Below are 25,492 nucleotides of genomic sequence, written 5' to 3' on the forward strand. Positions count from 1 at the left end.
TTCAGAACAACAATTCATGTTTAATAAAAATTCTTAGAATAATCACAATTATACACAATTATATAGTAATATAGAGTTTGACAGTTTATTTGAGCATGCTTATGAATGCTAATGCAATTCATGTTTAATAAAAAAATTCCTATTCATACTCTGCTACACACCAAAATAAGAGTTCCTTATAATTCATCAATCCCTACACACTGCATTTTAGACATATCTAGGGTTAGTAAACCTTAAGGGCAACACAAGTAATTTTTCCAAGCTTACCAAAAATACAAAAGAAAAATGAATGAGAGGGACAAGGCTGGAACCTAATATTTTTAAGATGAATATACTAACACTTAACTATTAAGCCCATAGCTCATTTCATACTTAATTTAAGCACCTAATCACTAATAAATCGGGGCGTGACAAATATTGACAAATTTACTCATGTTATTTGCAAATAATCTATATACCTAATATAGGACCTTCCTTCATTTTACACTCGGAGCATCCGACCAACTTTTTATTTTATCATTATTTTTTGCATTTTACAATAAAAAGTTAAATTTTAATTTTAATCCCTTTAATATGCTTAATTTTGAGGTTTGGTCAATATATTTTAATTTTTAACATAACTTAGTCTCTATATTTTTATAATACCATTAATTAGTCTTTACACGTGGCACACCCATCCATTTTCCTTTCCTTTCTTTCTTTTTGCATTTTATAATAAAAGGTTAAATTTCAGTTTTAGTCAATTTAATATGCCTAAATTTGATATTTAATCTATATACTTCAATTTTTAACATAATTTGACCCCTATAATTATAATAATGTTATTAATTAGTCCAAATAGTTAATATATAATTTGAATACCATAAGAGTCTTAGAGATTGACACGCGACTTCCCATTTCTTTTAGGTTTGTGTCGCTTTTTTCGGCATCATAAGATAATGGTCAAATTTCAATTTTGGCCTCTAGACTATGCTGAAACTTGATATTTAATTTATATACTTTATTTTTTGACATAATTTAGTCCACCTACTTTTATAATGTAATTAGATAGTCTAAGTAATTAATGTTGTTAACTATTTCAATCTAAATGTGGACAACAATTTTTCTTAAAGACAATATAATTCTAACGAAGAAAAAAATTATCTTGATGATTCAAATGAATACTTTTAAGAAAAAATCCTAATAAATGTTTTCAATTTTATTTTTATTGTTACATAAATATTAAGTGATTTATTTTTAAATTTTAAAACGTCACACTAGATAATTTAATAGAAGAATTTTACTGATGGTAAGAAATGAATCTAAATTTTTAAATTAGAAAAAGTAGAAAACTATGTTTTTGAAAATAAAAATAAAAAATTAAATTTCAAATATACGAAATATACAAAGAATTAAAACATATTTTAATTTTTAAATTTTTTATTTTTTAATTTAACACAAATAAATCATCAAAATTCGTTAACAACTTTGAACCGTTCCAGTAAAAATTTAAAAGGGGGATATGTTGCTAGTGCAAATAAATATTTTTCCATGGAAAAGACAGCTTATAACATTTATTGTGTGGGTTCTTCATGGGCTGGGCTTTAAAATACCATCGGATCGGCGCAATAGTCGTTGCATGCAATTTGATAGATTTCCTTAAGCCCAAGAAAACGGAGTGAAAGTGGAAGACGCGAAAAGCTGACAAAAGAAGAGAAGAGAAGAGACGCGACACGAGTCACTCACGACTCACGAGCCACTCGAAACGACGCCGCTGGAAATTTCCATCCGCTTCATGGGATGCTGATTGGTCTAGATTCTTCTCGAATCAAATCTCTCTCATATCATAAACAAGCCACATAGGCATCGTCGTAGCCGAACTCAGCTTCCCCGGGACGTCGCGATTTGGAGAACCCTAGAAGCAACTCCTCCGTTTCCGTTGCTTTTTGCCTTTTTCATCCATCAATTCGAATTCTTAGCTTCCTTCGGATTTTCGCTATTCGATTTAGACTTCTGCATACTTTTTAGGTTCGTGCTTTTGGTTCCATTGTTACTTTTTATTTTCTTCTATGTTTATCGACGTGAACCTTCCGTTTTCTAGGATTTGATGGTGAGGATTTTATTTTCGGTCTTAAATGATTTTGATCTTATTTGATTTCCTCTAGGTTCTTCGATCCGACGATTGCTATGTAATTGTTCATTTATTGATGTTATCGTCGTTTCTGATTTATTGCATTTGACATAACATCTTTGTTTATTATTATTCTGCATTTCCTTTCACTTTTCCTTTCCTTTTGTTTTTTTTTGAAAGGGAAATTTGAATGCATTTAGGTTGTGTATTTGGTTATGCAAACAAGCACCTTAAAATGTAGGAAGTTTTGACTTTTGTTGACCATGGCTAAAAGAATCGATTGTAATGCGTTTTCTGGACTTATATTATTGTTATAAACGAAATGAAGATCTATCTTAGTGCTCAATTAAATAAGATTCTAAAGTTGTGCCAAGCAAACTTTTTTTTTTTCATTTTGAGCAAAGATTTTAATATTATTTTTATCATGTTACTCGACAACTAACTAATGTTGTCTTGGTAGTTAGAGAAATTAGCTAGACAATTATTCTTTTCTGCCCTTGGCTGCTGATTTGTTGTGATTTCAACAGCTTTAAGAGCTAAGTACTTTTGGCCAATGATAGTTTACTTTGTGAATTTGAATTAGTTGAAAATCCTAATTGAAATAATATTATTACTTTCCTTTCTCTGTTCTAGGCATTGGTAGCTGTTGAACTTCCATGGCAGATCAGCACTCCAATGAAGGTTCGAGCATGGGCAGCACTTCTGGAGAGTCTTCTGATTCACTTGTAGAGCTAAAGATCAAGACTTTGGATTCGCAAATTTTTAGTTTTCTTGTTGACAAAAAGGTAAGTGCTTGTTTCTAAGCATTTGCATTCTCATAAATTTCTTGCTATGCAGTGCATCTCTTTTTTAATAAAATGATTTTGAGCCTCATCGAGCTTTTAGCTGATACCTTATTACTTGGATGAACTCAGGCACCAGTTTCATCGTTCAAGGAGAAAATAGCTAGGGAGCTTGGTGTCCCAGTTGGTCGGCAACGGCTGATTTTCAGGGGAAAGGTCTTAAAGGATGATCATCTCCTTTCTGAATATCGTATCCTATCATCTGTTTGCTAGAGAACTTCTTTGCCTTAATTAAATCAGATTTGTTCTATATTAAAGATCTACTGTACTGCAGCTTGCTGCAGGACTAATCATTACTTACATAGATGCCATGTTCATGAGCAGAATTATCCCAATTATATGGATTAAAGCATGACCATTGCATGCAAGTATAGATTGGTTTTGTTCCTGGAAAGTAAGTAGTTTGCTAGTGGTTGTAACTGCTTTTGATTGAGCCATTATGTATACAAGAAGTGAGTCTAAGTTTCAAAGTTTTTACCCTTATATTCTTTTGCTATCTCTTTAATACTTGTGCTTATATTTTCCTATTCTATCAAATTTGCATGATATAGACAACCCAACATTGTCCAAAATGAGCACTAATTAACCGGCTTGAATACCTAGCCTGTAGCATCAAATATATTACTTCTTAGTCACTTAATATTATGCATCATAAGTGTAATTAGAATTGTAAACTAGTAGTTGTAACTATCAAAAGAAGGGAATCAAGATGCTGTCTTGTCTACTTCCTCAAGTTTGCTGTTTGCGGCAGTTTCCTTTGCTATGGTTCACTTTATGCAATATATCCTTCACTGGATTTTTAGATGTTGAGAATGGGCATACATTGCACTTAGTTGAAAGGCAGCCTGCCCAATCACAGCTTTCATCTGATGCAAGTTCGGGAGAGGCAGATGGAAATAACAGTAATAGAGGTATCAATACATATGGTGGTGCTTGTCTGGTCTTTGAAATTCTGCGCGTTAATGCGTTTTACTAAAAGCAGTAGATATCAAGAGTTAATTGAAATAAATGGCAGGAAATGATGCTGCTTCAGGCATCCCTCGTAATCGAGTTGGGCAGATTTCGCACAGTGTGGTTCTTGGGACCTTTAATGTTGGAGATCAAGGTGATGGCAGTGCTCCAGACCTTAGTCGGGTGGGTGCTTTTTCTCTTTTTACTTGTGAAGCATTTCAACTCACCTTTAAATCTGTTTCATAACCTGAGTTCTTTAATTGCTTGTACGTCAATGTGTGTGAAGCAATGCTGAGTATTATTTCATTGTTTGTTGCTTGACTTATAGGTTATTGGGGCAGTTTTAAATTCTTTTGGAGTTGGAGGCCAGTCTACTACTAATGGTACCATTACACAGTCTTCAACCTCTGTGAGTAATGCTTGATCAAAATTTATCTTTGCTTAAAGTTTAACAAATTAAATTTGAATTTTTTGTGGTATTGAAAAGTCTTGATTAATTGCCTTCATTGTTAGTTGTAACAGATGCACATATTTCCACCTAAGCTTCCTGTTGGCAAATGCTTTGGGTTTAAAAATATTAATTCTTTTCAGATTTTCTTATGTATACTGTTAACTCTAATGAATATGTCAGTGATTCAAATACAAGAGGGAAACTCGAAAAAGTAGAAAATAATGTGATGGCTTAAGGGTTAAGTAATAATTGATATTGCTTTCAGTTTCTCAAGGTGGTTGCAATGTAGAAGGCTCAAAATAATTTAACGATAAAAATAATACTTCCTTTCAGGCTCCTCAAGGGAATGAAACAAATGGAGTGCGTGGTGGTGGTGAGAACCAACAAGGAAATCAGACACAATCTGCACCATCATTTCCTGGTCAATCCTTTCAGGTTGCTCATCAAGTTATGCCAATTCCTCTGACTGCAGCACAAGTATCTATTCCATCCCTTAATACGGTAATACAATTAAACTTATTCATCTTTTAGCAGATTACAATTTGATTGTTATCTAATTCCATCATTCTCCTTTTCTCCAGCCAATTCCTGATTCTTTAAATGCTCTCTCGGAATTTATGAACCGCATGGAGATGCATTCTCCAAATGGTGATACCACTAGAAGCATTAACTTAAATTTTTTTTTTGAAAGTAGTTGCAATAACTAATTGCTACTGCATTATTCAGGCTATCAGCCACACACATCTACAACTAACACAAGGGACCAACCAAGGGTAGCATTACCATCTGATGCACGAGGTCTGCCGACACCTGAAGCATTGAGCATTGTAATTCGAAATGCAGTACGGCTTCTCAACAGTCATGCTATTGGTGCATTGTCTGTAAGTACCATGCCTTAGTATGTTTCCTGTAGTTACCATTTTCTGGAAACTTTTAGGCTTTTGATTGTTATTAAATGTTTAACCAAATTCATGTTGAGGTTGATATGGTATGTGGAATACTAGTTTCCTTCTATAATTTTTAAACTGTATTAGAGTTGTGCTAAAATCTCTGTGAATTCTTTTTCTCATGTATAATTACTGGGTTTCTATGATGAAAATTTTGTATGTTATGAAATTCCTTAAGTACGTGTAGATTGAGGAAGATAAAGGAGAATTTTTTCTGTTATATGATTTACTAGGCATAGTTTAAGTTGCGGTGGTTTTCATGAAGAAAAAGTATTATATATTTACTCCAAATAGATTCCACATTCTTTTTATTTCTACCTTTCAAGTTTGAAATTTTATCATCTGATTCTTTGCATCTTTAATATGCTGCTACTTTTGTAGCACATTGCAGAACGTTTAGAGCAAGAGAGGGATTCTTCTGATCCTACAGTGAGGGGGCAAATTCAAACAGAATCAGTACAAGCAGGTCTTACAATGCAGCACTTAGGTTCCGTTCTTTTAGAGCTTGGCCGAACCATATTGACGCTGCGTATGGGAAATTCTCCTGTATGGCCTACAATCTCTTGTGTCCTTATTTCCTGTTCTCTTTGAATAATAACATGTCACTAAATGTTTCATGCAATTCACAGGCAGAATCTTCAGTTAATGCTGGACCTGCAGTTTATATATCTCCTTCAGGGCCGAATCCTATAATGGTTCAGGTATGCTAAAAGTTTGTGTGCATCATATCAAGTTATAAAATAACTGCAAAATCCTGCTAATATATTCTATTTATGTATGGTAATATTTAGATATACTGATTGTCAGATAAACTCTGAGCACTTCATTCAAGTAGCAGATTCTTAATTTCTGTGTAGTATGTATTTTATGTTGATTGCTATTCACAAATAGCTTAACTGAAGAGTATGATACATGGTAATATCAAGTTGGTAAAATTCTGCAAAATCCTGCTAATATAACCTATTCATTTATGGTAATATTTTGATATCCTGTTTGTCTACTCTGGGCAAATCATTCAAGCATTTCTAATATCTGTTCTTCTATCTATTGTTATTCACAGTAGCTAAATTGAAGAGAATGATATCCATCTGATCTCTCTAGGTGCATATATCTAGCTATAGAGATGTTCCTATGCTCTTCTGACATAGAAAGCAATTCTTTTGAGGGCTTAGGATTAACAGAAAGGGATGCTAGGGTGCAAAAATGAGAGAAATTGTGTTTACTTTTGAAAGAAGCAGGGAGTTTTTGAGATGTAAAAACTTGTATTTTACCATCTTAACATGTTATTGTTGGTTGTTTTTCTGTTTGGCATTTTACTTCACCAGTTGCCATGAGATGTGCTGAAACAATTATCGATGATCTTGCTTAGTTTGTTCAAGTGTTTAACTCTCTTTAGGATCCTGTTCATCACGCATGCATTGATTGTTTATTTGCAGCCTTTTCCCCTTCAAACCAGATCCCTCTTTAGTGGTTCCCATTCTCCATCAAATTCTCTGACTGTAGGTCCTGTTGGTGTTGGAAACGCTCCACGGCACATAAATATCCATATACATCCTGGTGGGTAAAATCTGCTTCTAGCCAGGCCATAATTTCCCTTTCAGTTGTACTCTGTTTTTTTATTTGTAACTGCAAATTATTGTCAGGTACTGCATTGTCACCGGTGGTTTCAGCTGTTGGTAATAGAACAGACAATGGGGAAGGGAGGCAAGGGGAACGTGGTAATAATGCTGGTTCTGGTTCAATGCGGGTTCTCCCTGTGCGGAACACTGTTGCTTCTACTCCCCAAGCACGTGCCACTGCTGCAATGTCCAGTGCTGCACAATCTGCTCCCACCGAGTCTTCACTATCCTCTATGGTTGCTGAAATCAATTCAAGAATTAGAGACTTAGTTAGTATGCAGGGAGATAACCAGGATGCGTCAGGTAGCTGGCAGTTAATTGTTTTCAGATGCTAATAACTACATTGTTGTTCGTATGATTTCTCTGGTCTTTAAAGGTCAAAGTAGAATTGTAGAATTCATGTTTGTAGCTGGTGCAGGTAGTCAGCAGCCTAATAATATGGTTGCTAGTGGAGCTGGGGATTCTACTGTTGCTTTACCAGCAAACCTTGAAACTGAAGAACTGAAGGTGTGCTTTATTCACAATAAAATGATCTCAATTAGGAACTAAATGATCTCAATTAGGAACTATCTGTTTAGTATCTCTGACGAGTACTCTGTTACTATTAATAATCAGTCACAACCTGAACATGCTGAAGGAAGAAATGATAATACTGAGAGTGGTGAGAGTTCACAGGATATATCACTTGGCACAGTTGGATGCCCTCCTAGTTCAAGTGGAGAACCTTTGGTGAAGTTGGAAGATCCATCAGGAAGTGCTCCTAGATCCAGTGAGGAAAATGCCAAACCTGTACCACTTGGATTGGGGTTGGGGGGTTTGGAACGCAAGGTGTGATGATAATTTTTCACTTCATTCGAATCTGTTTATGTTAAAATTATTGACAATGAGCATATGATATCTTTCTGGTCAGAGACGAGTCAAACCAACGAAATCTTCAATTGCCGGTGTTAATGGAACAGCTAGTTCTTCACTTGATCGAAATGCTAGAATGGCTGGTCAACAGATTTTGCAGTCACTTGCTTCTCAGAGCTCTTCTCTGAATAGGGTAGATTCTTCCTCAGGTAATCAAGGTGTTCTGGGTAGTAGATTATCAGGAGGGCAGGGTTCAGATGATCAATTAGCTGCTGCTAATGCTGTCTCTCAAGTTCTTCAAAGTCCTGCATTGAATGGCCTATTGGCGGGGGTTTCTCAGCAAACTGGTGCTGGTTCACCAGATGATTTTAGGAATATGTTGCAGCAACTGACTCAAAGTCCACAAATCATGAACACTGTTAGTCAACTAGCTCAGCAGGTTGATAGCCAGGATATTGGGAACATGTTTTCAGGTTTTGGAGGAGGCCAAGGTGGTGGTATTGATCTGTCACGGATGGTCCAACAAATGATGCCCATTGTTTCTCAGGCGCTTGGTTGTGGGCCATCTGCAACTCCATCCTTCCCTGCTGTAGAATCTAAATCACAGGTACAGTGTGATGGGTGGAAGTCAACTGCCACTGATAAATCATGATATCATGATTTCAGGTTTTATTTGGGTTGATAATGTGGATTTTTTAACTCCCCCCCCACCCCCCAATTTTTATATAACGTGTAATAAGCATGTAATATTGAGATGGTGACATGGAGGACAATTGTGCTATCTGCTGTTTCTTCCAGGATGACATTCAACAAATTGCTCAGAGGGTCGAGCAGTCTAGTGTACCAGATGACGTCTTCCATGCTGTTGCCGAAAATGCAGTTCAGGTATATGGCAATGGGAGGAATGCTGAAGAACTTCTAAATGAGTTGTGGGGTGATGAAGGTCTTGCCAAGGTAAGTTGTCAAAGATTGAGTGCCTTTGCGTCTTGGGTTTCTTACCTGTTAAAGAAGCTTGTGGTTGAAGTGCCTCCGTTTTGGGGGAGAAAAAACTGGTTTAAGCAACATTGTCTTTTTAACTGGCTAATTTTTCAGGGTGATTATTGTACAGAAACTCATTAATATTTTCTTACATGGTCAGGAATACACAGAGATGCTAAAGCTGGACTTGCGTCAAAGGTTTCAGGATAAATCTGAGAAGGATAAGTTCTAGCTCTCTTGATTCTGAAAATTAGAACTTAGTTCTTTTGAAGTTCTAAAAGTCGTGCAGCTAATTACTGGGTCATTTCTTACCCAGATACTATCATGAACTTAGGCTTCTGGGGGATTGTTTGATCTTATATTTGTTATGAAAGTGCTCTTTGTTTAGTTGTTGCATCAAATTGGAATTATCATGATAAAAGTATATTCTGTTTTCTAGAAAGATTCAAGTTCCACTAGCTTTTTTCTTTAGGTTGGTTTCTTCGATATGAAAATGTAAACATCTATTACCAGTTTTTGCAATTAACTACCTATCCTCTATTGAGGTCAAATGCTCTAGTGATCTTATATATATATTCTCAACAGTTGGATGAGTGGATTAGTGATTGAATAACTTAAAGCTTTGTTGGATGAGTGATTGAATAATTTGAACTGCTATATGGGTACTCGGACTCGGCAGTCAGCACTCGTTTTGATTTTCATGAGAAATTAGTTGTTTTATATGCCTTCTTCATTGCCATCCGAATCAAGAGGGGGATTCAGAACTGTGGATGGTGATTTGGTGGCTCCATATAATGAACACATTCTAGGTTTCGTTCAACATAGTAGGCATATTATTCGGTAATCTAAAGGGTATTGAAAAGTAGAAATGGTGAAAGCCTCGTGTGTATTCGATTCAAGGCTATATCATTTATATATGATCAGAAACGATACTTCAATACCAAAGTTATGAATGGTGTGAAAATAGAGTTATTGACTAATAGTATGGCTGCTACACTCAACTGTTTGTTGATATTAGGGGTGTAAATGAATAGAATGTTCGATGAAATATTCGTGAACCGTTTATATAATGTTTGTTTATTAAGTTAAATAAACTTGTATAAACAAAAATTTTATGTTTGTTTAATAAATGGACAAACACGAATAGAGGTATGTTGGTTTGTTTATGTTTACGAATAAGTTCGTTTATTGACTCGTTTATTTATTAATGATATTTTTTTATAAAAATTTCATTAGTATATATTAATAAAATTATCTTAAAACTCATTTATTGTTCTATTAGTATATATTGATAAAATTATCTTGGTTTGTATTTTTTTCATTTATAATATGATTATTAATATTTATATTTGACTATTTTATATTTAAACAACATATGTATGTGTATGTATGTATGTATTTATTGTTTGTTTGTTTACTATTTATTAATATTATTTGTGAACATGTTTATTTAATATTTGTGAACATTAAACAAATAAACATGAATACACATATTTTTAAATAAATAATTATGAACAAAATTTTGAAATTTTTAACGAACATAAACTGAACACGAATAAGTTTAAAAATAAATAGGCGAACATAAATAAAGAGATTTGTTCATTCAAGCTTGGTTCATTTATAGTCTCTTAGTTGACATGTGTAGTTGGAAAGGGAAGTGCTAAATTTCCATGTGTGTTCTTGGACTCATGTCGCAATTTTCATTATTCTGCAGTCTTTATAGCTAACGCTATCCTGCCTGTATGGTACGAGCATAACATGCCCACTAATTGCGGGTTGGTTGGTCCTACGAGCCTGCAGAATTTCCTAATCTTATCTTTGGCAAACAAACATATCATCAATATTGTTACTTGTTATATCACAGGTTGCTTTTGAAATTCAATTTTAAAGGACACTTAAAACTGTGGGTCGAGTTAAATGGATGTTGTTGGATTTACTTTGAAATAGGGGATTTCCATTCATGGATGTATGGTCTTGTAGTTTTGCGTTATTGAGGCGCCTTTGCAAATTGCGATGATGGCACATGCTTCTAAGGATGTGGGGACGTTGCCTTGCCTCATGTCGTGACCATTCATTTATGGCATCGTCAGCACAGCTTATTTTTCATGCATCTAACTGACAAGGCCAATGCTAGCTAGCAGCAGTATTGTTTCCATTATTTCTTCCTGAAGTCCCCATTCAATGATCATTGGGTTTTTGCACATATAGTTGGGAAGATTTAACATCAAAGTTAATACACTTAATTACTAAATGATAGTTATAATAAAAGGGAAAAGCAAAGTTCGAGGCAAGGTTTAGGAGAATTATGCAGTGTATGTGGCTTCCAGTTCACCAAAGCTCGTTCTCCCAAGTCGCTATAAAGGAAAAAGTGAAAAGTAGTGACCCCTCTTTTGTTTGAAAAGCATCGGCTAATCATTTGATTTATACCTTGAATTTGAATTAGATGATCCACCGTCGGTTATGAATTGAGATATAAAATGTTTATGCTTTTACTCCAGTGGTCATTTGTTGACACCAGATTGATGCGAGCCAGTAGGTTTACTTACCTGCTAACCTCAACTCCCTGATAAGTCTTCGATGTAACCAATGAGCTCTTTATTTGCTAGCCCTAACAACTTAGCCTCAATCACTAACAACCACCCAATGAAGCCATTTCTCAGCTATAATAAAATTCTATCGACACTTAAAAAAGATAAAACTAACTAAAAGCTCAATGAAAACACCGACGACCTCAATTTAAGAAAAACCAACCACCTGACTTAAGAAAGTAAAATCCAGCATTCTCTTTAGCATCCCAAAACATCAAAACTTGTAATTGCTTTTAAAAAATTCCGAACATTTGTATATAAGTTAAATACTATGATGCGAGAGATATTGAAAATTCTCCTCGAGAGTTAGACTTAGCCAGTCTTACTACTCTCTTTGTTGCTGTCATCTTGAATACAAATGCTTGGCTGATAGTTGTAGTACTACAGTGACAAGTAAGGTTTGAGCGTAACAAACCAAGCAAGCTTTAGATTTGGGTTATTTAGGGGGTAATGAATATTTATATTTCAGAACAAAACAAAGCGCCAATTGAGCCATCATCATCGTCCATGTTGACTAAATAATCCCAACAACCTCTGCTCTACTGGTAACACAACTCCACCCTAAACTGTCGACTTGATAATAGTTCCATATGTTGCAAGCTTATCAAAAAAGCGTTTTCTTACTAAAAAAAATGGAGAACTCAACATTAAGAACAAACATTAGTGTTGTAGTATTTCTCTACCTCCCATAATTTGGAAGAACAAAACAAAGAACCCCAAAACCATGTGGGAGACAAAACACATTCACAGTTCAAACAGTGAGCTAATGTAAGGACACCCTTCCACCGACACTTTAATTCAATTTTCTCTTTCCTTTTTCTTTTCCATTTTTATCTCCTCAAATTTTCCCTCCTTTTTTTTATTTGGTTTTTCCTTTACGGCTTACTCACACTTTCAACTGTTCAACCCATTTAATATAGCCTCCCTTAAATATTGTGCCATCCTATTCCCTTATTAACTCTTTCAGTTCACTGCTCCTGCCCTCTTATTCTAAACCTCTCCTTTTCTCTTCCATTAGACTCAAAATGCCGCTTCACTCGGCGGTAGCATTGTTTTATGCCGCAGCTTCTCTTTTCGCCATTGCTGGCGCCGAAGATCCCTACAGGTTCTACAGCTGGAATGTTACGTACGGTGACATTTACCCTCTTGGCGTTCGTCAAACGGTGAGCTTTTCATAGCCTCATAATATAGTTTCATTGTCGGTCTATATATGAGAATGATGGTCAATACCTTATAAATCTTTTATTTTCCAGGGTCTTCTCATAAATGGGCAATTCCCAGGCCCTGATATTCACTCTGTTACCAACGATAACCTCATCATCAACGTCTATAACAACTTAAACGAATCTTTTCTCCTCTCCTGGTATGATTTATTTGGAGGCAACCTTTTTACGTGCCATTTTTTCTTCCACTTACTTCACTGCCATATAGAGACCATTATAGTCGGTCACTACACATGATCGGTTATTCTTGTCTTGTTTCCTACATTGGTAAAGGTGAACGCTAGGGAAAAAACATCCATGTGCTTTGATCTCATCATGGCAGATCTGTGTTTTTCTTTTACAGTAAAGCATATGTGGCTAAAACAAGTACCTTTTTTGCTTTGCTGTAATTAGAAAGCGGCTTGTCCTTCGATTGAGAAAGACAGCATTGAGCTTTTAAATTAATTGGGAAAAAATGTTGAATTAATGGTCGTTAATCTACCTAATTAAAACCTCATTAATCATCCTTGATTCAAGTGGACCATTTATTTTGTATTAGCTGTCTCCTACATGTAACATATATGGGGAAGAAGCTCAAGTGGATCAGGAATACAAGGATAGAGATGTGGACACAAGATATTAGCCTTAATTATCATATTTATAATTTCATAATCTGGAAACATGTTGATTGACCTGTCCAATTTTTTCCCCTTTTTACATTGTGTTTTTATGAAGTCTGTTATAGTTGTACGTAGGAAATGTTTGGTCAAATTCTGGTTTTGGGTTTTCTACTGAATTAAAATTTTAAAATTTAGTCCTTGTATTTTAATTTAGCATGATTTGATTATATGTTTTAATAATATTATTAGTTAATTCAAATTATTAACTATTTGCATCAAAATGATGTTCTGTTGACATATAAATTTTTATTAAATTAAGTTATTTGACTGGACTTAAAAAAAAACTTAAGCAATAGATCGATATATGATATTTTTAAAAATAATCTATATTAAGACTTTAACAAGAACAATTAATTGTGTTAATAATTTGGATTAATTAATAATATTGCCAAAGTAGGATAAATGTTAAAATATGAGGATCAAATTTTAATTTGAGTACAATAGGGACCAAAATCATAATTTGACCTAAAAGTGTTTATCTTGGATGATTTATAGTCAAATCCTGCTATTAGTCTTTGTTTTATGTGCACATCTACTTTAATTTTGTCATTTTTAGTTTATGTATTTTTCGAAAAACATTTAAATTTGTTATTTTTACATAATACTAATGAAAATATCATGTGATTTTAGTTAATGAATTTAGTGTCGATCATTTGACTTATGACCGAAATAAAAATAAAAAAAGTATATGAATTAAAAATAATCAAATTAGAGAACAATGATTAAATCTACACTTTATACATTGTGCCAGACTAATAGTAAATTTGACTTAACGAATTTAATTATTACCATTTGAATTGAAATCTAAAAATTAGAAAAATATATAATAAAAATTGATGCAATTAGAGTACAGACATGTTATATCTTATGTATAATATAAGGACTCATAACAAAATTTGACATGGTTCATTTACAAACTTGAAAAATAAAAAGACAGTGAATCAAGTAGAACAGGTGGGGTGGTTGTTTTAGCATCTCAAAGCAAAGCAGTGAAAGACAACCAGTTCAAAATTGGATCGTGAATTAGACTGCACATTTTAAATAGGCAAATATTAGTTGTTTTTTTATCATTTGCAAGGTTTATTTACTTAGCTGAAGACTGTAAATATGTAGGAATGGAGTCCAACAAAGGAGGAACTCGTATGAAGACGGCGTGTTTGGCACAACCTGCCCTATTCCACCAGGAAAGAACTTCACATACATGCTTCAGGTGAAGGATCAAATAGGGAGTTTCTATTACTACCCATCACTTGGATTCCACAAGGCAGCTGGTGGTTTTGGAGGGATCAGGATCCTTAGTCGCCCACGAATCCCAGTCCCCTTCCCTGACCCGGCCGGGGATTACACTGTGCTCATTGGCGATTGGTACAAGTCCAATCACACGGTACTATACATTTTTTCAAATTAAAGCTGCTAGCTTTTAGGTTGGAAAAAAATGCTTGCTATTCATAACTATGGCAGTATGGGGCCGTACAACAATTTAACATGGTGGGATCACCCAGTGTCTGTCGGCAGCATAATGGCGTTAGTTGGATTAACGAAGCAAAGCAAATTTGGTTTTTTTTTTTTGACTATTCAATGCTGGCTGTGGGCTATGGCTTTATCACCCCCTTTTACAGCTGGATTTCTGGACTGTCATTTTCTTTGTCATTTCCTGCTTGGCTCAGCCTTGGTTTATTTTGATACGTTTTAAACGTGACAGGGAAAAGACATTGCTTTTTTGTTTTTTTGTTTTTTTTGGAATGGGTAGTGATGCTAAGGATTAAACCTGAACTTTTATACCACAAAAGATAAATATCTTACCACTAGATCAAGAAGTTGTCCGCAAATGCGTTGCGCCTGATATATGTCTATTTCTCTCTTAATCATCAGCACAGATATGATGGTTTCCTAGGATGCTCAACTTAGGTGTGTTATTGTCATGTATATATTCAACATTTCTATGTAGCTTGCCATCTGGGGCCAGCGCATGTCTCCTAGCGGGGATAATGAAGTAATGATTATAACAGCTGCATAAGAATTTGATTTTATACAAAGTATTATGGTGTTGGTAATTAATAAGAAACTGAAAAAATGGGGTTGTGCAGGTTTTGCAAGCTCATCTGGATGGTGGTAAGAAGCTACCTTTACCTGATGGAGTCCTTATCAATGGTCGTGGACCTGGTGGTGCCTCCTTCAATGTTGAACAAGGTACTTAATTTTTCTTATACTAGTAAAGACTAAACAGGATCAAGCATAATGAGGATCATGTATTGTGTTGCAGGCAAAACCTACAGGCTTAGGATATCAAATGTTGGACTGCAAAATTCTCTCAATTTCCGCATCCAAAACCACAGGTTGACGTTGGTTGAAGTGGAGGGAACACACACCCTGCAAACGACCTATTCTTCCATCGACCTTCACCTAGGCCAATCGTGCTCCGTTTTATTCACAGCTGATCAGCCTGCACAAGACTATTACATTGTTGCCTCTACTCGCTTCACCAACCCCGTTCTCACCACTACTGCGACCCTTCGTTACAGTAATTCTGCTGGTCCTGTCTCTGGTCCTCCTCCTGGTGGACCCACCATCCAAATCGACTGGTCTTTGAACCAGGCACGCTCTATCAGGACTAACCTTACAGCGAGTGGACCAAGGCCTAACCCTCAGGGCTCTTACCACTATGGTCTCATTAATACAACCAGAACCATCAGGCTTGCAAACTCTGCGGGACAAGTTAATGGGAAGCAAAGATATGCAGTTAACAGTGTTTCCTTTGTTCTGCCAGACACTCCTTTGAAACTTGCCGACTATTTCAAAATTGGAGGAGTCTTCCGGCCTGGGAGCATATCAGATAATCCTTATGGTGGAGGGATATACCTTGACACTTCAGTTCTGAATGCTGATTATAGGGCTTTTGTTGAGATTGTATTTGAGAACACTGAGAACATCATACAGAGCTGGCATCTCAATGGCTACTCTTTCTTTGTCGTTGGGTAAGCACTAAGCACTAAAGAACATCATTTCTCACCATAACATTATGCACGAACCTGTGCTAACATATTGGTTTTGAAACCACATTGAAATGCAGTATGGACGGAGGGCAATGGACAGCAGCTAGTAGGAACGGATACAACCTACGTGACGCAGTTGCACGTTGTACTACTCAGGTGCCTAAATTAATCATCTTTATTCAATTTAATTTAGCTATCTTAGTTAAGACCCAATTTTAATATACTTGGTGTATATATGCGGTGAATTGCATGCAGGTGTATCCAAAATCATGGACAGCCATATATGTGGCACTTGACAACGTGGGGATCTGGAACTTGAGGTCTGAGTACTGGGCAAGACAGTACCTTGGGCAGCAGCTTTACTTGCGTGTATACACAGATTCAACATCTCTCAGGGATGAATACCCCATCCCCAAGAATGCTCTCCTCTGCGGTAGGGCAGCTGGCCGAAGCACCCGACCGCTCTAAGCCACCATAGGATAAGGAACGTTGGGTGGTGGATGGATGAAGATGATTGAAGAGAGTAGAGTTTTGCCTCTAATCTTAATATATATATCTTTAATTATATAATATAGCTCATTATATTGTGCTTAGCATGTAATATTCAAGTCTAAAATTAATGGACCTCAGCTCGAGGTCGCATTCTTTTACTTTTGATCAGATCTGTATTCCCTTTGTATTGTTCAGGTTTCCAACCATAAATTGTTGGTACTATCTTATTGTTATCATAATTGACGTGTTGTTTAAGTTCAAGTACTGCATTCACATGCAAAGGAGCAAAGCTAAAAAGGAGCAGCTCTTTGCTCTTGTTCTTCCAGAGAATGTGTGTATATATTTTGATCACTTATAAGTATTATTTAAGAGTTGAATAACTGGTCATTACAATGCTGGTTGGCATGTATGATGGTGTTTCTAAATGATATTGGTGTTTATTGATATAAATTAATGAAAAATTTTAATATCATAATATATTAATTTAATTGATGGAGAAAGTACAGATATTAAACTACTAAAAATTCATAAAATTTAAACTAAAAATATTATTAAAGGGCCAAAAGTCAAATAAAAAAAACATAGCGGTCAACATAAATTAACTATACTTTTACATATATAATATAGGGACTGGGAAAGCTAGCCATTGCTTCTGACTCTGTCTACAGGGTACAGACAAGGTTAAATGAATGGTATGTGATAAATTTTGCCTTTTTAGAGATTTTCAACTCAAGCAGTAAATCAAATAAGTAAACTATTTATCATTTCACAAATGATTCACTAAAAAATGAAAAATTGATGATTATGGACCCTATAGCCTAAATAAAGCTTGAACCAATTGCATTCTAGACTAAGATGGTGGACAACGCAATGTATAAACTTCACGAGCCTTTTAAGACTAAAATTGGGATATAGTAAAAGCCCATTAGTTAAGGGTTCATAGCCCTTCTTCTCAACAATTCCTACTTCCTGAGAGTTCGCTCAGGTCACTTCACTCGAAGCCTTTCAGAATTCAGATTTAAATTGAATAAGCATAGTATTCAAAAGTATATACCACTGGTGTTTGTAGTAGAGCAAGCAAAAGCCCCGAGGCAACCAAAACCTCAAAACCTTGCTTCTGTTTTCTGTTCTCGTTCGGATCTCAATCTCAAATTTTCTACATCGCGCTTAAGATCAGGTAAAAGCTTTATTCCTTTCAAAGCTTTCTGGGGTTTCTGAAACTTGAGCCTTTGTTTCCATTTTTTCGCGATTATGTTACTGTTTACTTTGGTTCCGTTGGTTGTGAAATGAGGAAATGAATGATTAATGAAAGCGCTGCTGAGCATAACATTTCTCCGACTCATTATACAAATTTATGGTTTATTAAGCAGCATTTGGAGGTTTTTCGTTTCATTGTTAGATTAAAAACACTAAATTTTTTTCTCTCGCTCTCGTGATTCAGGGTTTTATTTGAGCACCAAAGCTCCAGCTACTCTCGACCACGTTATATTCAATGGCGGTGCGTTATTTGCCTACTACTAAATTACTGTCAGTTGGTTAGGTTATTTATTTATTTATTTATGCATTTGGTTTGAAGTTTTATTTTGCTTACCGGTTGGGTGAATGTGATAGATTGAAAAAATTCTTAAAGATGACGCTAGTGAAGAGAAGGGGGAGCGTGCCAGAATGGTGAGTTGAGTCATTATTATTTATAATTTGTGTACATTTAATGCTGATAATATGGTTTAAATGAATTTTTTTTCTACTACTTTTTTGGAATTCTAAGATTATACTTGTATTGCATTCTTGTTATTGGGGTATTTTATTTTCAGTAACATCTGATATTCATGAGCTTTGTTACATTCAGGCATCATTTGTTGGGGCAATTGCAATTACTGACTTGGTTAAGACAACCCTAGGGCCAAAAGGCATGGTAAGTTTTCCACATTGTGCATACAGATTAAATGCGAGTACTAGTTCTTTAAATCCTTGACTTTGTTATTGGTGAAATTATCTGCCAGGATAAAATTTTACAATCAACAGGCAGAGGACATGAAGTCACTGTTACTAATGATGGAGCCACCATCTTAAAGTCCTTGCATATCGACAACCCTGCTGCAAAAGTTTTAATTGGTATCCTTATAATTATCTTCATTGTTATTACACTTTATGAGTAAATTGCTTGGTTTCTTCAACATGATAAAACTCGCAATGTTATTTTGGTACACAAGAGTACATGACAGAACTGTAAATGGTTCAGTGAGCCATGCTAACACAGTCATTGATTTCATTTGGAAAGAGCTTTTATTTTATTAGATTACATCCTTAATTTGAAATTCAGACATCTCCAAAGTTCAAGATGATGAAGTTGGTGATGGGACAACGTCTGTTGTTGTTTTGGCTGGAGAACTTTTAAGGGAGGCTGAAAAGCTAGTGGCTGCAAAGATTCATCCCATGACTATAATATCAGGTTCTTTTAGCCTCATTTAGTACTTTGCTTTCTATTATTCTTCTCCATTATGGCACCTTGCATGTCACGGTTCATCCTGTATATTCTTTTTATTAATATCTTTAAATTTTTTTTCCCTTTCCACTAAATGTTGCATTTTGTGGCCTGTAGGCATTAAGTTGCTTCGAGCTTTAACTTGTTATCTAGTTTTGATATCTATATAGCCTGAAGAAAGAGTCAGGCATGTTAGCAGTGTGATTCTTTTTTCCTGATTTGCTTCTATCATAGAAAATTTAAAGGAAGTATATTATTAAGATGAGCGTGAGATATAACTATAAACTTTAATACTTCTCTCTTAACTCCCCTATAGGAGTAAAATTTCCAGCATTACATTTTCTGTTTTATTTGCTCAATTTTTTTCTGAACTTATAACAGCATAATTATATTTGTAATATACTATTTCTGTCCCAATAAATTTGTCACGTTTTGACTTTTTTGTGGTAATTTTATTTTGACTTTACATGAGACTACTGAATCCCCAATCCTTTGCTTGCCTTGCAGTAACAGTACCAATATCCACAAATTGTTGCTTCTGACTTATTATTGATGAAAATTTTAAAATATATATATGAAAAACTTTGAATAACATAATTCTTAAATGTATTTTTGTTAATATAAATAATTAAAATATTTAAAATAAAAAAAGTCAAAATTTAAAAAATTTGACTTGAAAAATTTAACCCATGAGAATTTAATTGGGACAGAGGGGTTATTTGGTTATTTCCCTTATCTTTTATTTTGTTGATTGTCAATTGCCAAATAAGTTTCAGAGTTTATAACAATGTATGGTTGTTTTATAGGTTACCGAATGGCAGCTGAATGTGCTCGTAATGCTTTGTTGCAGAGGGTTATGGATAACAAAGGGAATGCAGGTGAATTATTGGACATGAATACGTTCTTTTTATTTGTGCGGATTGTAGGATATGCCTTCATTTTGTATTATTTGCCCAACGTTTTAGGCTTTGTTGGTTCCTGATTGAACTAGATTTTTTAATGTGTTTGACTTGATAAAATTTGTAATCAAGTTGTTGTTTCCGTATTAGAATTTGTCTTTACTCTTTGTAGTTGCTTCTTATAGCGCATGGCATTTCTGAATTTTGCAGAGAAATTCAAGTCAGACTTGATGAAAATTGCAAGGACCACTTTGAGTTCTAAAATTCTTTCTCAGGATAAAGAACATTTTGCACAACTGGCTGTGGATGCTGTTATGAGGTTAAAGGTGATAATTTCTCTCCTTCCAACATTTTAAGATCAAATATTAGTGTTTCAACTATTCGGAATTATGTTGAGGATTCTTTTTTGCACAACTGGCCGTGGATGCTGTTATTGAGTTTCCCTTCTCATTTTTCTTTATCAAATTTCTACGGCTTTTACTTGCAACTGCAGGGGAGCACAAATTTAGAGGCTATCCAAATTATCAAGAAGCCTGGGGGATCCTTGAAGGATTCTTTCTTAGATGAAGGGTGAGTCCTTGTGAGCTTCGCATTGCCTTCATTCACTGTAATCGTTTCTGATTGGATTGGCTGGGGTTCTAGTTATGTCGGCCTTTCCCATAATCTGATTTTTATTGATTTAAACTTACATCTTATGATTTCAGATTCATTCTCGACAAGAAAATAGGGCTTGGACAGCCAAAACGGATAGAAAATGCTAAGATTTTGGTTGCAAATACTGCAATGGATACTGACAAAGTAAAGATATATGGTGCACGTGTTCGTGTTGATTCAATGTCTAAGGTTGCTGAAATTGAAGGGGCTGAGAAGGAAAAGATGAGAGAAAAGGTGAAAAAGATCATAGCACATGGGATTAACTGCTTCGTTAACAGGCAGTTGATCTACAATTTCCCTGAAGAACTCTTTGCCGATGCAGGCATACTTGCAATCGAGCATGCTGATTTTGATGGGATAGAGCGTCTGGCTTTGGTAACAGGTGGGGAAATTGCTTCAACCTTTGACAACCCAGAGTCTGTTAAGCTTGGACATTGCAAGCTTATTGAAGAGATTATGATTGGTGAGGACAAGTTAATTCACTTTTCTGGTGTTGAAATGGGTCAGGCTTGTACTGTTGTGTTGAGAGGTGCAAGGTATGGTGCCAAACTATTTCCTCTAGTTGTTTTCCTTGTTTATTAATATGTTTGCTTTGGGGTGACATGCTACTGTGTATGGCAGCCATCATGTGCTAGACGAAGCTGAAAGGTCTCTGCATGATGCCTTGTGCGTACTGTCTCAGACAGTTAATGACACTAGGGTATTGCTTGGAGGTGGATGGCCTGAGATGGTAATGGCAAAGGAAGTGGATGAGCTAGCACGCAAGACTCCTGGGAAGAAATCTCATGCTATTGAAGCTTTCTCGAGGGCACTTGTAACCATCCCGACAATTATTGCTGACAATGCGGGTCTGGACAGTGCAGATTTGGTGGCCCAGCTTCGTGCGGAGCACCACAAGGAGGGATGCAATGCAGGGATTGATGTCATCTCTGGATCTGTAAGTGCGGAAATTCAATTATTCTAAAAAATCAAAACAGAGTCTAATGAATTTATTGTGTACAGTTAGAGATTTTGTTTCTCTAAAACCGCTTCGGATACTCATAATTTTTCTTCATATGATTATATAAACAGGTAGGAGATATGGCTGAGCTAGGAATCTCTGAATCCTTCAAAGTCAAGCAAGCTGTATTGCTCTCTGCAACTGAGGCTGCTGAGATGATACTTAGGGTCGATGAAATCATTACATGTGCTCCAAGGAAGAGAGAAGACAGAATGTAAAATTGACATCTCAATTTCAATGTCAATATCAATCTAAGAGGCGCATTTTTTCTCTGTTGTGATGGATAGCCATCTATCTTGGCATTTGTTTCTTTAAGTTTTTTGCTGCTGTATGGTTGAAGAAATTCTGGAACTGAGTTTTTATGGCTGTGTTTCAGTTCTGAGAAAAATGAAGCAACGTTCTTTGGACTGCTTTTTAATTCATTTTCCTTATTGTGTTGAAAAAATAGTGATAATAAGATCATGTCAATACAATTAACAACTAAAACATCCCCAATCAGACTTTGATGTTCAATAAGTTTAAGAAATTCAACTTCATTTTCAAATTTTCCATTCATTAAGTTTCCTATTTATGAAGTTTGCACTCTGAAGCAGCAGTTATAACACAAGTCGGATATATATCAAGTTGATTTCTAGTTGATTTATAGTGAAGCTGCTAATCGATGGAGGTCAACATAGCCTGACAGCACTGCTCGATTCCTTTCTTTCGCCTTTACCTGATATATGACCCTGCAGATTATAATACCAGCATCAGATCTCCATTCACTTGAATATTATCAGAAAAAGAAAGAAGTGTGTACCTCAAGCCTTCAAGCCACATCTCGGTGATGAGTGCTTCACCTGGATACACATGCAAAAGGAACCGTGCAAAGATGCTTTTGACCATGTCTGGATCTCCCCTGCAAATACATTTGATGATAGCCCGTACCGCAAACCCAAGGGTACACAATCCATGCAAAATTGGCCTTGAAAATCTATGAACATGGGATAGGCAAAGCATAAATCAGTATAAAAGCTTAGGATGCAGAGGAGCTGTGTCAAGTAATGCAACTAATAGCCATAGCCTCAACATAAGTAATGAACTAACCCTGCGACCTTTGCAATCATAGGATCTGAATGCAGAGGATTATAGTCACCGGATAACCTATACAATAAAGCCTGCCAAAGCCAAAAAATAGTAGTTCAAAACTTTTGGAGAAGCTTGTCATCATAAAAAAGCATCTCATAGCACAAGCTGTCGAAGCAGAAGTTGACACCAGATCAAACTAATCCACAGACTATATAGTATATGGACAAAAAGAGAATTAACTGGGGAACATCTCTTTCTTTTTTATTTTGAAAGCAACATAAAAGCTATTAGGGATAAAATTCTAGTATTGTTGCTACATGCCTGAGGTGGTTGGGTACAATCCTCAAATACTGCAGAAGGTTGAGTTTTTGGGATTTTCATAGCTGAAGCCGGATTGACTGGATAGTTTGAGTATGTAAAGGGCTTAGATGGATCTGAGAAGCCACCAGCACCACGTAGAAAAACACTTGTCCTGAAGACTCATTTATACATTAATAAACTGCAGCATGAGAGTGTTAGATCAGATACTGGGGAAATACAACTTACCGATTCAAGGTTAATAGTTCACCAGACTCTTTCTCATAACTTCTGGTTTCAAGTTCAAGTATTGCTGCTTTACCTGATATTTAGAGGGGAGGGGAAAAACCATCAAGACTATCCTTTCGAAATAGACTTGCAGATATCACTTCTCTTTCTATTCACTTTTTACAGTTTTCCCAAGGTTAACAAAATACTGAAGCAACCAACAACCAATTCCTTTGTGCTTGTTATCCTAACAAGTTCACTTTTAAATACAGAAATATCGATAAAAAGCGAAAGACTACGAGAGTAACAGATTTACACTGCCATAAACAACTCGATTTCATGGTGACAAATACCACCCAAATTACTTGACATCATTTCAGGTAATGAGTACAAACCTTTGTCATGGAAACCTGCAATGGTTGTTTTGTTAAGTATCTGCAAGAAAAAAAAAGTTAATAACAACAACAATTAACTCTGGTAATAAACAGCAATTTCAAAACAATTTCCGCAGGAAGACCAAATATTCTCCAAGTGTACAGCATCGAATTTATGTGCCAGATGTTATTTTAAAAGAATAGAGAATGAAGTCCTCAACCTAAGATAAAATTTTGAGTTAGCAATTGGTTGTATTATAGACTTACAGAGGCATTTGAAGGAAGTGGCTTGTGTATTTCTATGTATTGTTGTCCATGCAACAGAAGACGTTTATCAAACCTGTTAAAACAAAAAAGCTAGAAATGTTAACGAGTTTATATTTAAAAGCTTTAAACAATTTGTTAAAATCTTTTAAATCAATCAAAGGGAAAATGAGAGACAGGATTATTTTTGAGAAAGACAAGACAGGGTAAATGACACGGGCCAAGAACTTACCTTAAGCCAGGCACACCACTAAGTTGTGGCAGACCTCTAAGTGAAAATAAAGTAGAAAATGTTGGCAAAACCTGAGAAGGAGGAGGAGAAATTAGGAAAGGTATTATGTTATGTCCATAAGTAAACAAGCACCAATGGTTTGTTACGAGCAGATTAAGACAACTCCACTTCCTCCCCTGATCGATTAACACAAAAGGGTTTCTTTTTTTACTCAATTCTGGGCAGATTAGGCGTCCCATTTGCAGTTCAAATGAAATTTCAATTCACCCTTAATACAACAAGTTAAGCTAGACCGCAACAACAAAAATAAACGCATTTGCCAATTAAGAACAGTGGTGTTCTTTAAAAAAAACCCATCCAAGTGATGTATAAGTATAACCTTGATAAACTGCTGTCCGTTTTCATGGTAAACGTATTTAAGTTCGTCGGTATCGACGGCGTCCCGACCACATGCTCCAACACCCAAGGCATAGACAGCTACATCTCTGTGTAGGAGGAAACACATCATTGTCATACAGATCAAACAAAAAGGAAATTGCCCCTTATATATTAAGTTTCGGGGAGGGGAGGGGGAGGGGGACAAAACAGTACCTCTCAGTATGAGCATAAGTTGTCTGCAAACAATATTAGGATAAGGATCAAATAACAGAAACACATAACAAAACATGAAATCCATTGAAGAGAAGGAGATACATACATCGGGGAATTTATGAGCAATAATGAGGTCCGGGTTGCAAGCAGAATTATCAGCCATGGGAGCTTCTCAAAGATGATGATGATGATGATGGATAGCTAACAGATTAGATTGGTGGGTAAGGTGATGGGGATGAGGGTCAATGCAATTAAAGGGGTATACGATTGAAGCTGGTTAACTGAACGAGTAAAATGGAATTAATATATTAATTTAAATCAGAGGATAAATATGGAACTGACATAGAAGTGGGTCCCAGTTGTTAACTTGTCTTAAAGCTCGTTCAAGCAATCGAGTCCGGTCTAGGTTCGGGCCTTTAGGGATCCAATAACAATGATATTATAAATTTTGTTAACATAATCTACACTACTCTAAATAAAAGGGGCCTTCCTACATAATACGTGTACATTGCCTTTTTCCGTTTCATTATAAAAGATAAATGGCAAATTTTCAGTTTTAACCCCTCTCCAAATTACATTTGAAATTTAATTTTTATATTTTAATTTGATGTTCTACTTTTAAAATAACATTAATCAATCCAAATAATTATTATCCTCAATTATTTCAATTAAAATATTAATATATTTTTTCCTAAAAT

At 35.5% G+C, this 25,492-nt stretch overlaps 4 protein-coding genes across 4 annotated transcripts; 3 read left to right on the top strand and 1 right to left on the bottom strand.

Moving 5' to 3' along the window:
• The first annotated feature begins 1,616 nt into the window (after positions 1 to 1,616).
• On the top strand, positions 1,617 to 9,301 carry LOC107904974 (ubiquitin-like domain-containing protein CIP73). The gene is made up of 18 exons (XM_041094428.1): positions 1,617 to 2,007; positions 2,744 to 2,895; positions 3,025 to 3,142; positions 3,756 to 3,863; positions 3,968 to 4,086; positions 4,232 to 4,312; positions 4,688 to 4,855; positions 4,936 to 5,002; positions 5,081 to 5,235; positions 5,683 to 5,847; positions 5,931 to 6,002; positions 6,738 to 6,858; positions 6,945 to 7,223; positions 7,339 to 7,427; positions 7,536 to 7,748; positions 7,831 to 8,379; positions 8,571 to 8,726; positions 8,911 to 9,301. The coding sequence occupies exons 2-18, from the start codon at positions 2,767 to 2,769 to the stop codon at positions 8,980 to 8,982; spliced, it is 2,661 nt and encodes an 886-aa protein (XP_040950362.1). The 5' UTR covers positions 1,617 to 2,007; positions 2,744 to 2,766; the 3' UTR covers positions 8,983 to 9,301.
• Positions 9,302 to 11,479: 2,178 nt separating this feature from the next.
• On the top strand, positions 11,480 to 16,966 carry LOC107957623 (L-ascorbate oxidase homolog). Its single transcript, XM_041094429.1, has 7 exons — positions 11,480 to 12,501; positions 12,592 to 12,701; positions 14,334 to 14,604; positions 15,308 to 15,410; positions 15,484 to 16,195; positions 16,291 to 16,369; positions 16,469 to 16,966. The coding sequence occupies exons 1-7, from the start codon at positions 12,364 to 12,366 to the stop codon at positions 16,679 to 16,681; spliced, it is 1,626 nt and encodes a 541-aa protein (XP_040950363.1). The 5' UTR covers positions 11,480 to 12,363; the 3' UTR covers positions 16,682 to 16,966.
• Positions 16,967 to 17,562: 596 nt separating this feature from the next.
• Positions 17,563 to 22,158, top strand: LOC107957618 (T-complex protein 1 subunit beta). The gene is made up of 12 exons (XM_041094430.1): positions 17,563 to 17,882; positions 18,147 to 18,203; positions 18,317 to 18,373; positions 18,552 to 18,617; positions 18,706 to 18,817; positions 19,026 to 19,154; positions 19,994 to 20,065; positions 20,297 to 20,412; positions 20,580 to 20,656; positions 20,791 to 21,276; positions 21,362 to 21,677; positions 21,812 to 22,158. The coding sequence occupies exons 2-12, from the start codon at positions 18,198 to 18,200 to the stop codon at positions 21,956 to 21,958; spliced, it is 1,584 nt and encodes a 527-aa protein (XP_040950364.1). The 5' UTR covers positions 17,563 to 17,882; positions 18,147 to 18,197; the 3' UTR covers positions 21,959 to 22,158.
• Positions 22,159 to 22,257: 99 nt separating this feature from the next.
• Positions 22,258 to 25,138, bottom strand: LOC107904979 (enoyl-CoA hydratase 2, peroxisomal). Its single transcript, XM_041094431.1, has 11 exons — positions 24,901 to 25,138; positions 24,795 to 24,817; positions 24,583 to 24,688; positions 24,204 to 24,274; positions 23,975 to 24,047; positions 23,729 to 23,768; positions 23,355 to 23,427; positions 23,130 to 23,280; positions 22,827 to 22,897; positions 22,540 to 22,713; positions 22,258 to 22,468 (listed from the first exon to the last, which is right to left on the bottom strand). The coding sequence occupies exons 1-11, from the start codon at positions 24,955 to 24,957 to the stop codon at positions 22,381 to 22,383; spliced, it is 927 nt and encodes a 308-aa protein (XP_040950365.1). The 5' UTR covers positions 24,958 to 25,138; the 3' UTR covers positions 22,258 to 22,380.
• Between the last annotated feature and the right edge of the window lie 354 nt (positions 25,139 to 25,492).

This window comes from Gossypium hirsutum, chromosome D05 (assembly GCF_007990345.1).
Source record: "Gossypium hirsutum isolate 1008001.06 chromosome D05, Gossypium_hirsutum_v2.1, whole genome shotgun sequence".
NCBI classification, from domain to species: Eukaryota; Viridiplantae; Streptophyta; class Magnoliopsida; order Malvales; family Malvaceae; genus Gossypium; species Gossypium hirsutum.

What these genes read in the sequence shown, in the direction of transcription:
- LOC107904974 (XM_041094428.1), top strand. Translation starts at nt 2,767, where the DNA reads ATGGCAGATCAGCACTCCAATGAAGGTTCGAGCATGGGCAGCACTTCT. An exon ending in CTGTAGAATCTAAATCACAG is followed by an intron (nt 8,380 to 8,570) that starts GTACAGTGTGAT and finishes TGTTTCTTCCAG; the next exon opens with GATGACATTCAACAAATTGC. An exon ending in GTGATGAAGGTCTTGCCAAG is followed by an intron (nt 8,727 to 8,910) that starts GTAAGTTGTCAA and finishes TTACATGGTCAG; the next exon opens with GAATACACAGAGATGCTAAA.
- LOC107957618 (XM_041094430.1), top strand. An exon ending in AGGGGGAGCGTGCCAGAATG is followed by an intron (nt 18,374 to 18,551) that starts GTGAGTTGAGTC and finishes TGTTACATTCAG; the next exon opens with GCATCATTTGTTGGGGCAAT. An exon ending in TCCCATGACTATAATATCAG is followed by an intron (nt 19,155 to 19,993) that starts GTTCTTTTAGCC and finishes GTTGTTTTATAG; the next exon opens with GTTACCGAATGGCAGCTGAA.
- LOC107904979 (XM_041094431.1), bottom strand. Translation starts at nt 24,957, where the DNA reads ATGGCTGATAATTCTGCTTGCAACCCGGACCTCATTATTGCTCATAAA. An exon ending in ACTTATGCTCATACTGAGAG is followed by an intron (nt 24,689 to 24,794) that starts GTACTGTTTTGT and finishes CCTCCTACACAG; the next exon opens with AGATGTAGCTGTCTATGCCT. An exon ending in TGCAGGTTTCCATGACAAAG is followed by an intron (nt 23,428 to 23,728) that starts GTTTGTACTCAT and finishes TCTAAATATCAG; the next exon opens with GTAAAGCAGCAATACTTGAA.
- LOC107957623 (XM_041094429.1), top strand. Translation starts at nt 12,364, where the DNA reads ATGCCGCTTCACTCGGCGGTAGCATTGTTTTATGCCGCAGCTTCTCTT. An exon ending in CTCTTGGCGTTCGTCAAACG is followed by an intron (nt 12,502 to 12,591) that starts GTGAGCTTTTCA and finishes TTTATTTTCCAG; the next exon opens with GGTCTTCTCATAAATGGGCA. An exon ending in GAATCTTTTCTCCTCTCCTG is followed by an intron (nt 12,702 to 14,333) that starts GTATGATTTATT and finishes GTAAATATGTAG; the next exon opens with GAATGGAGTCCAACAAAGGA.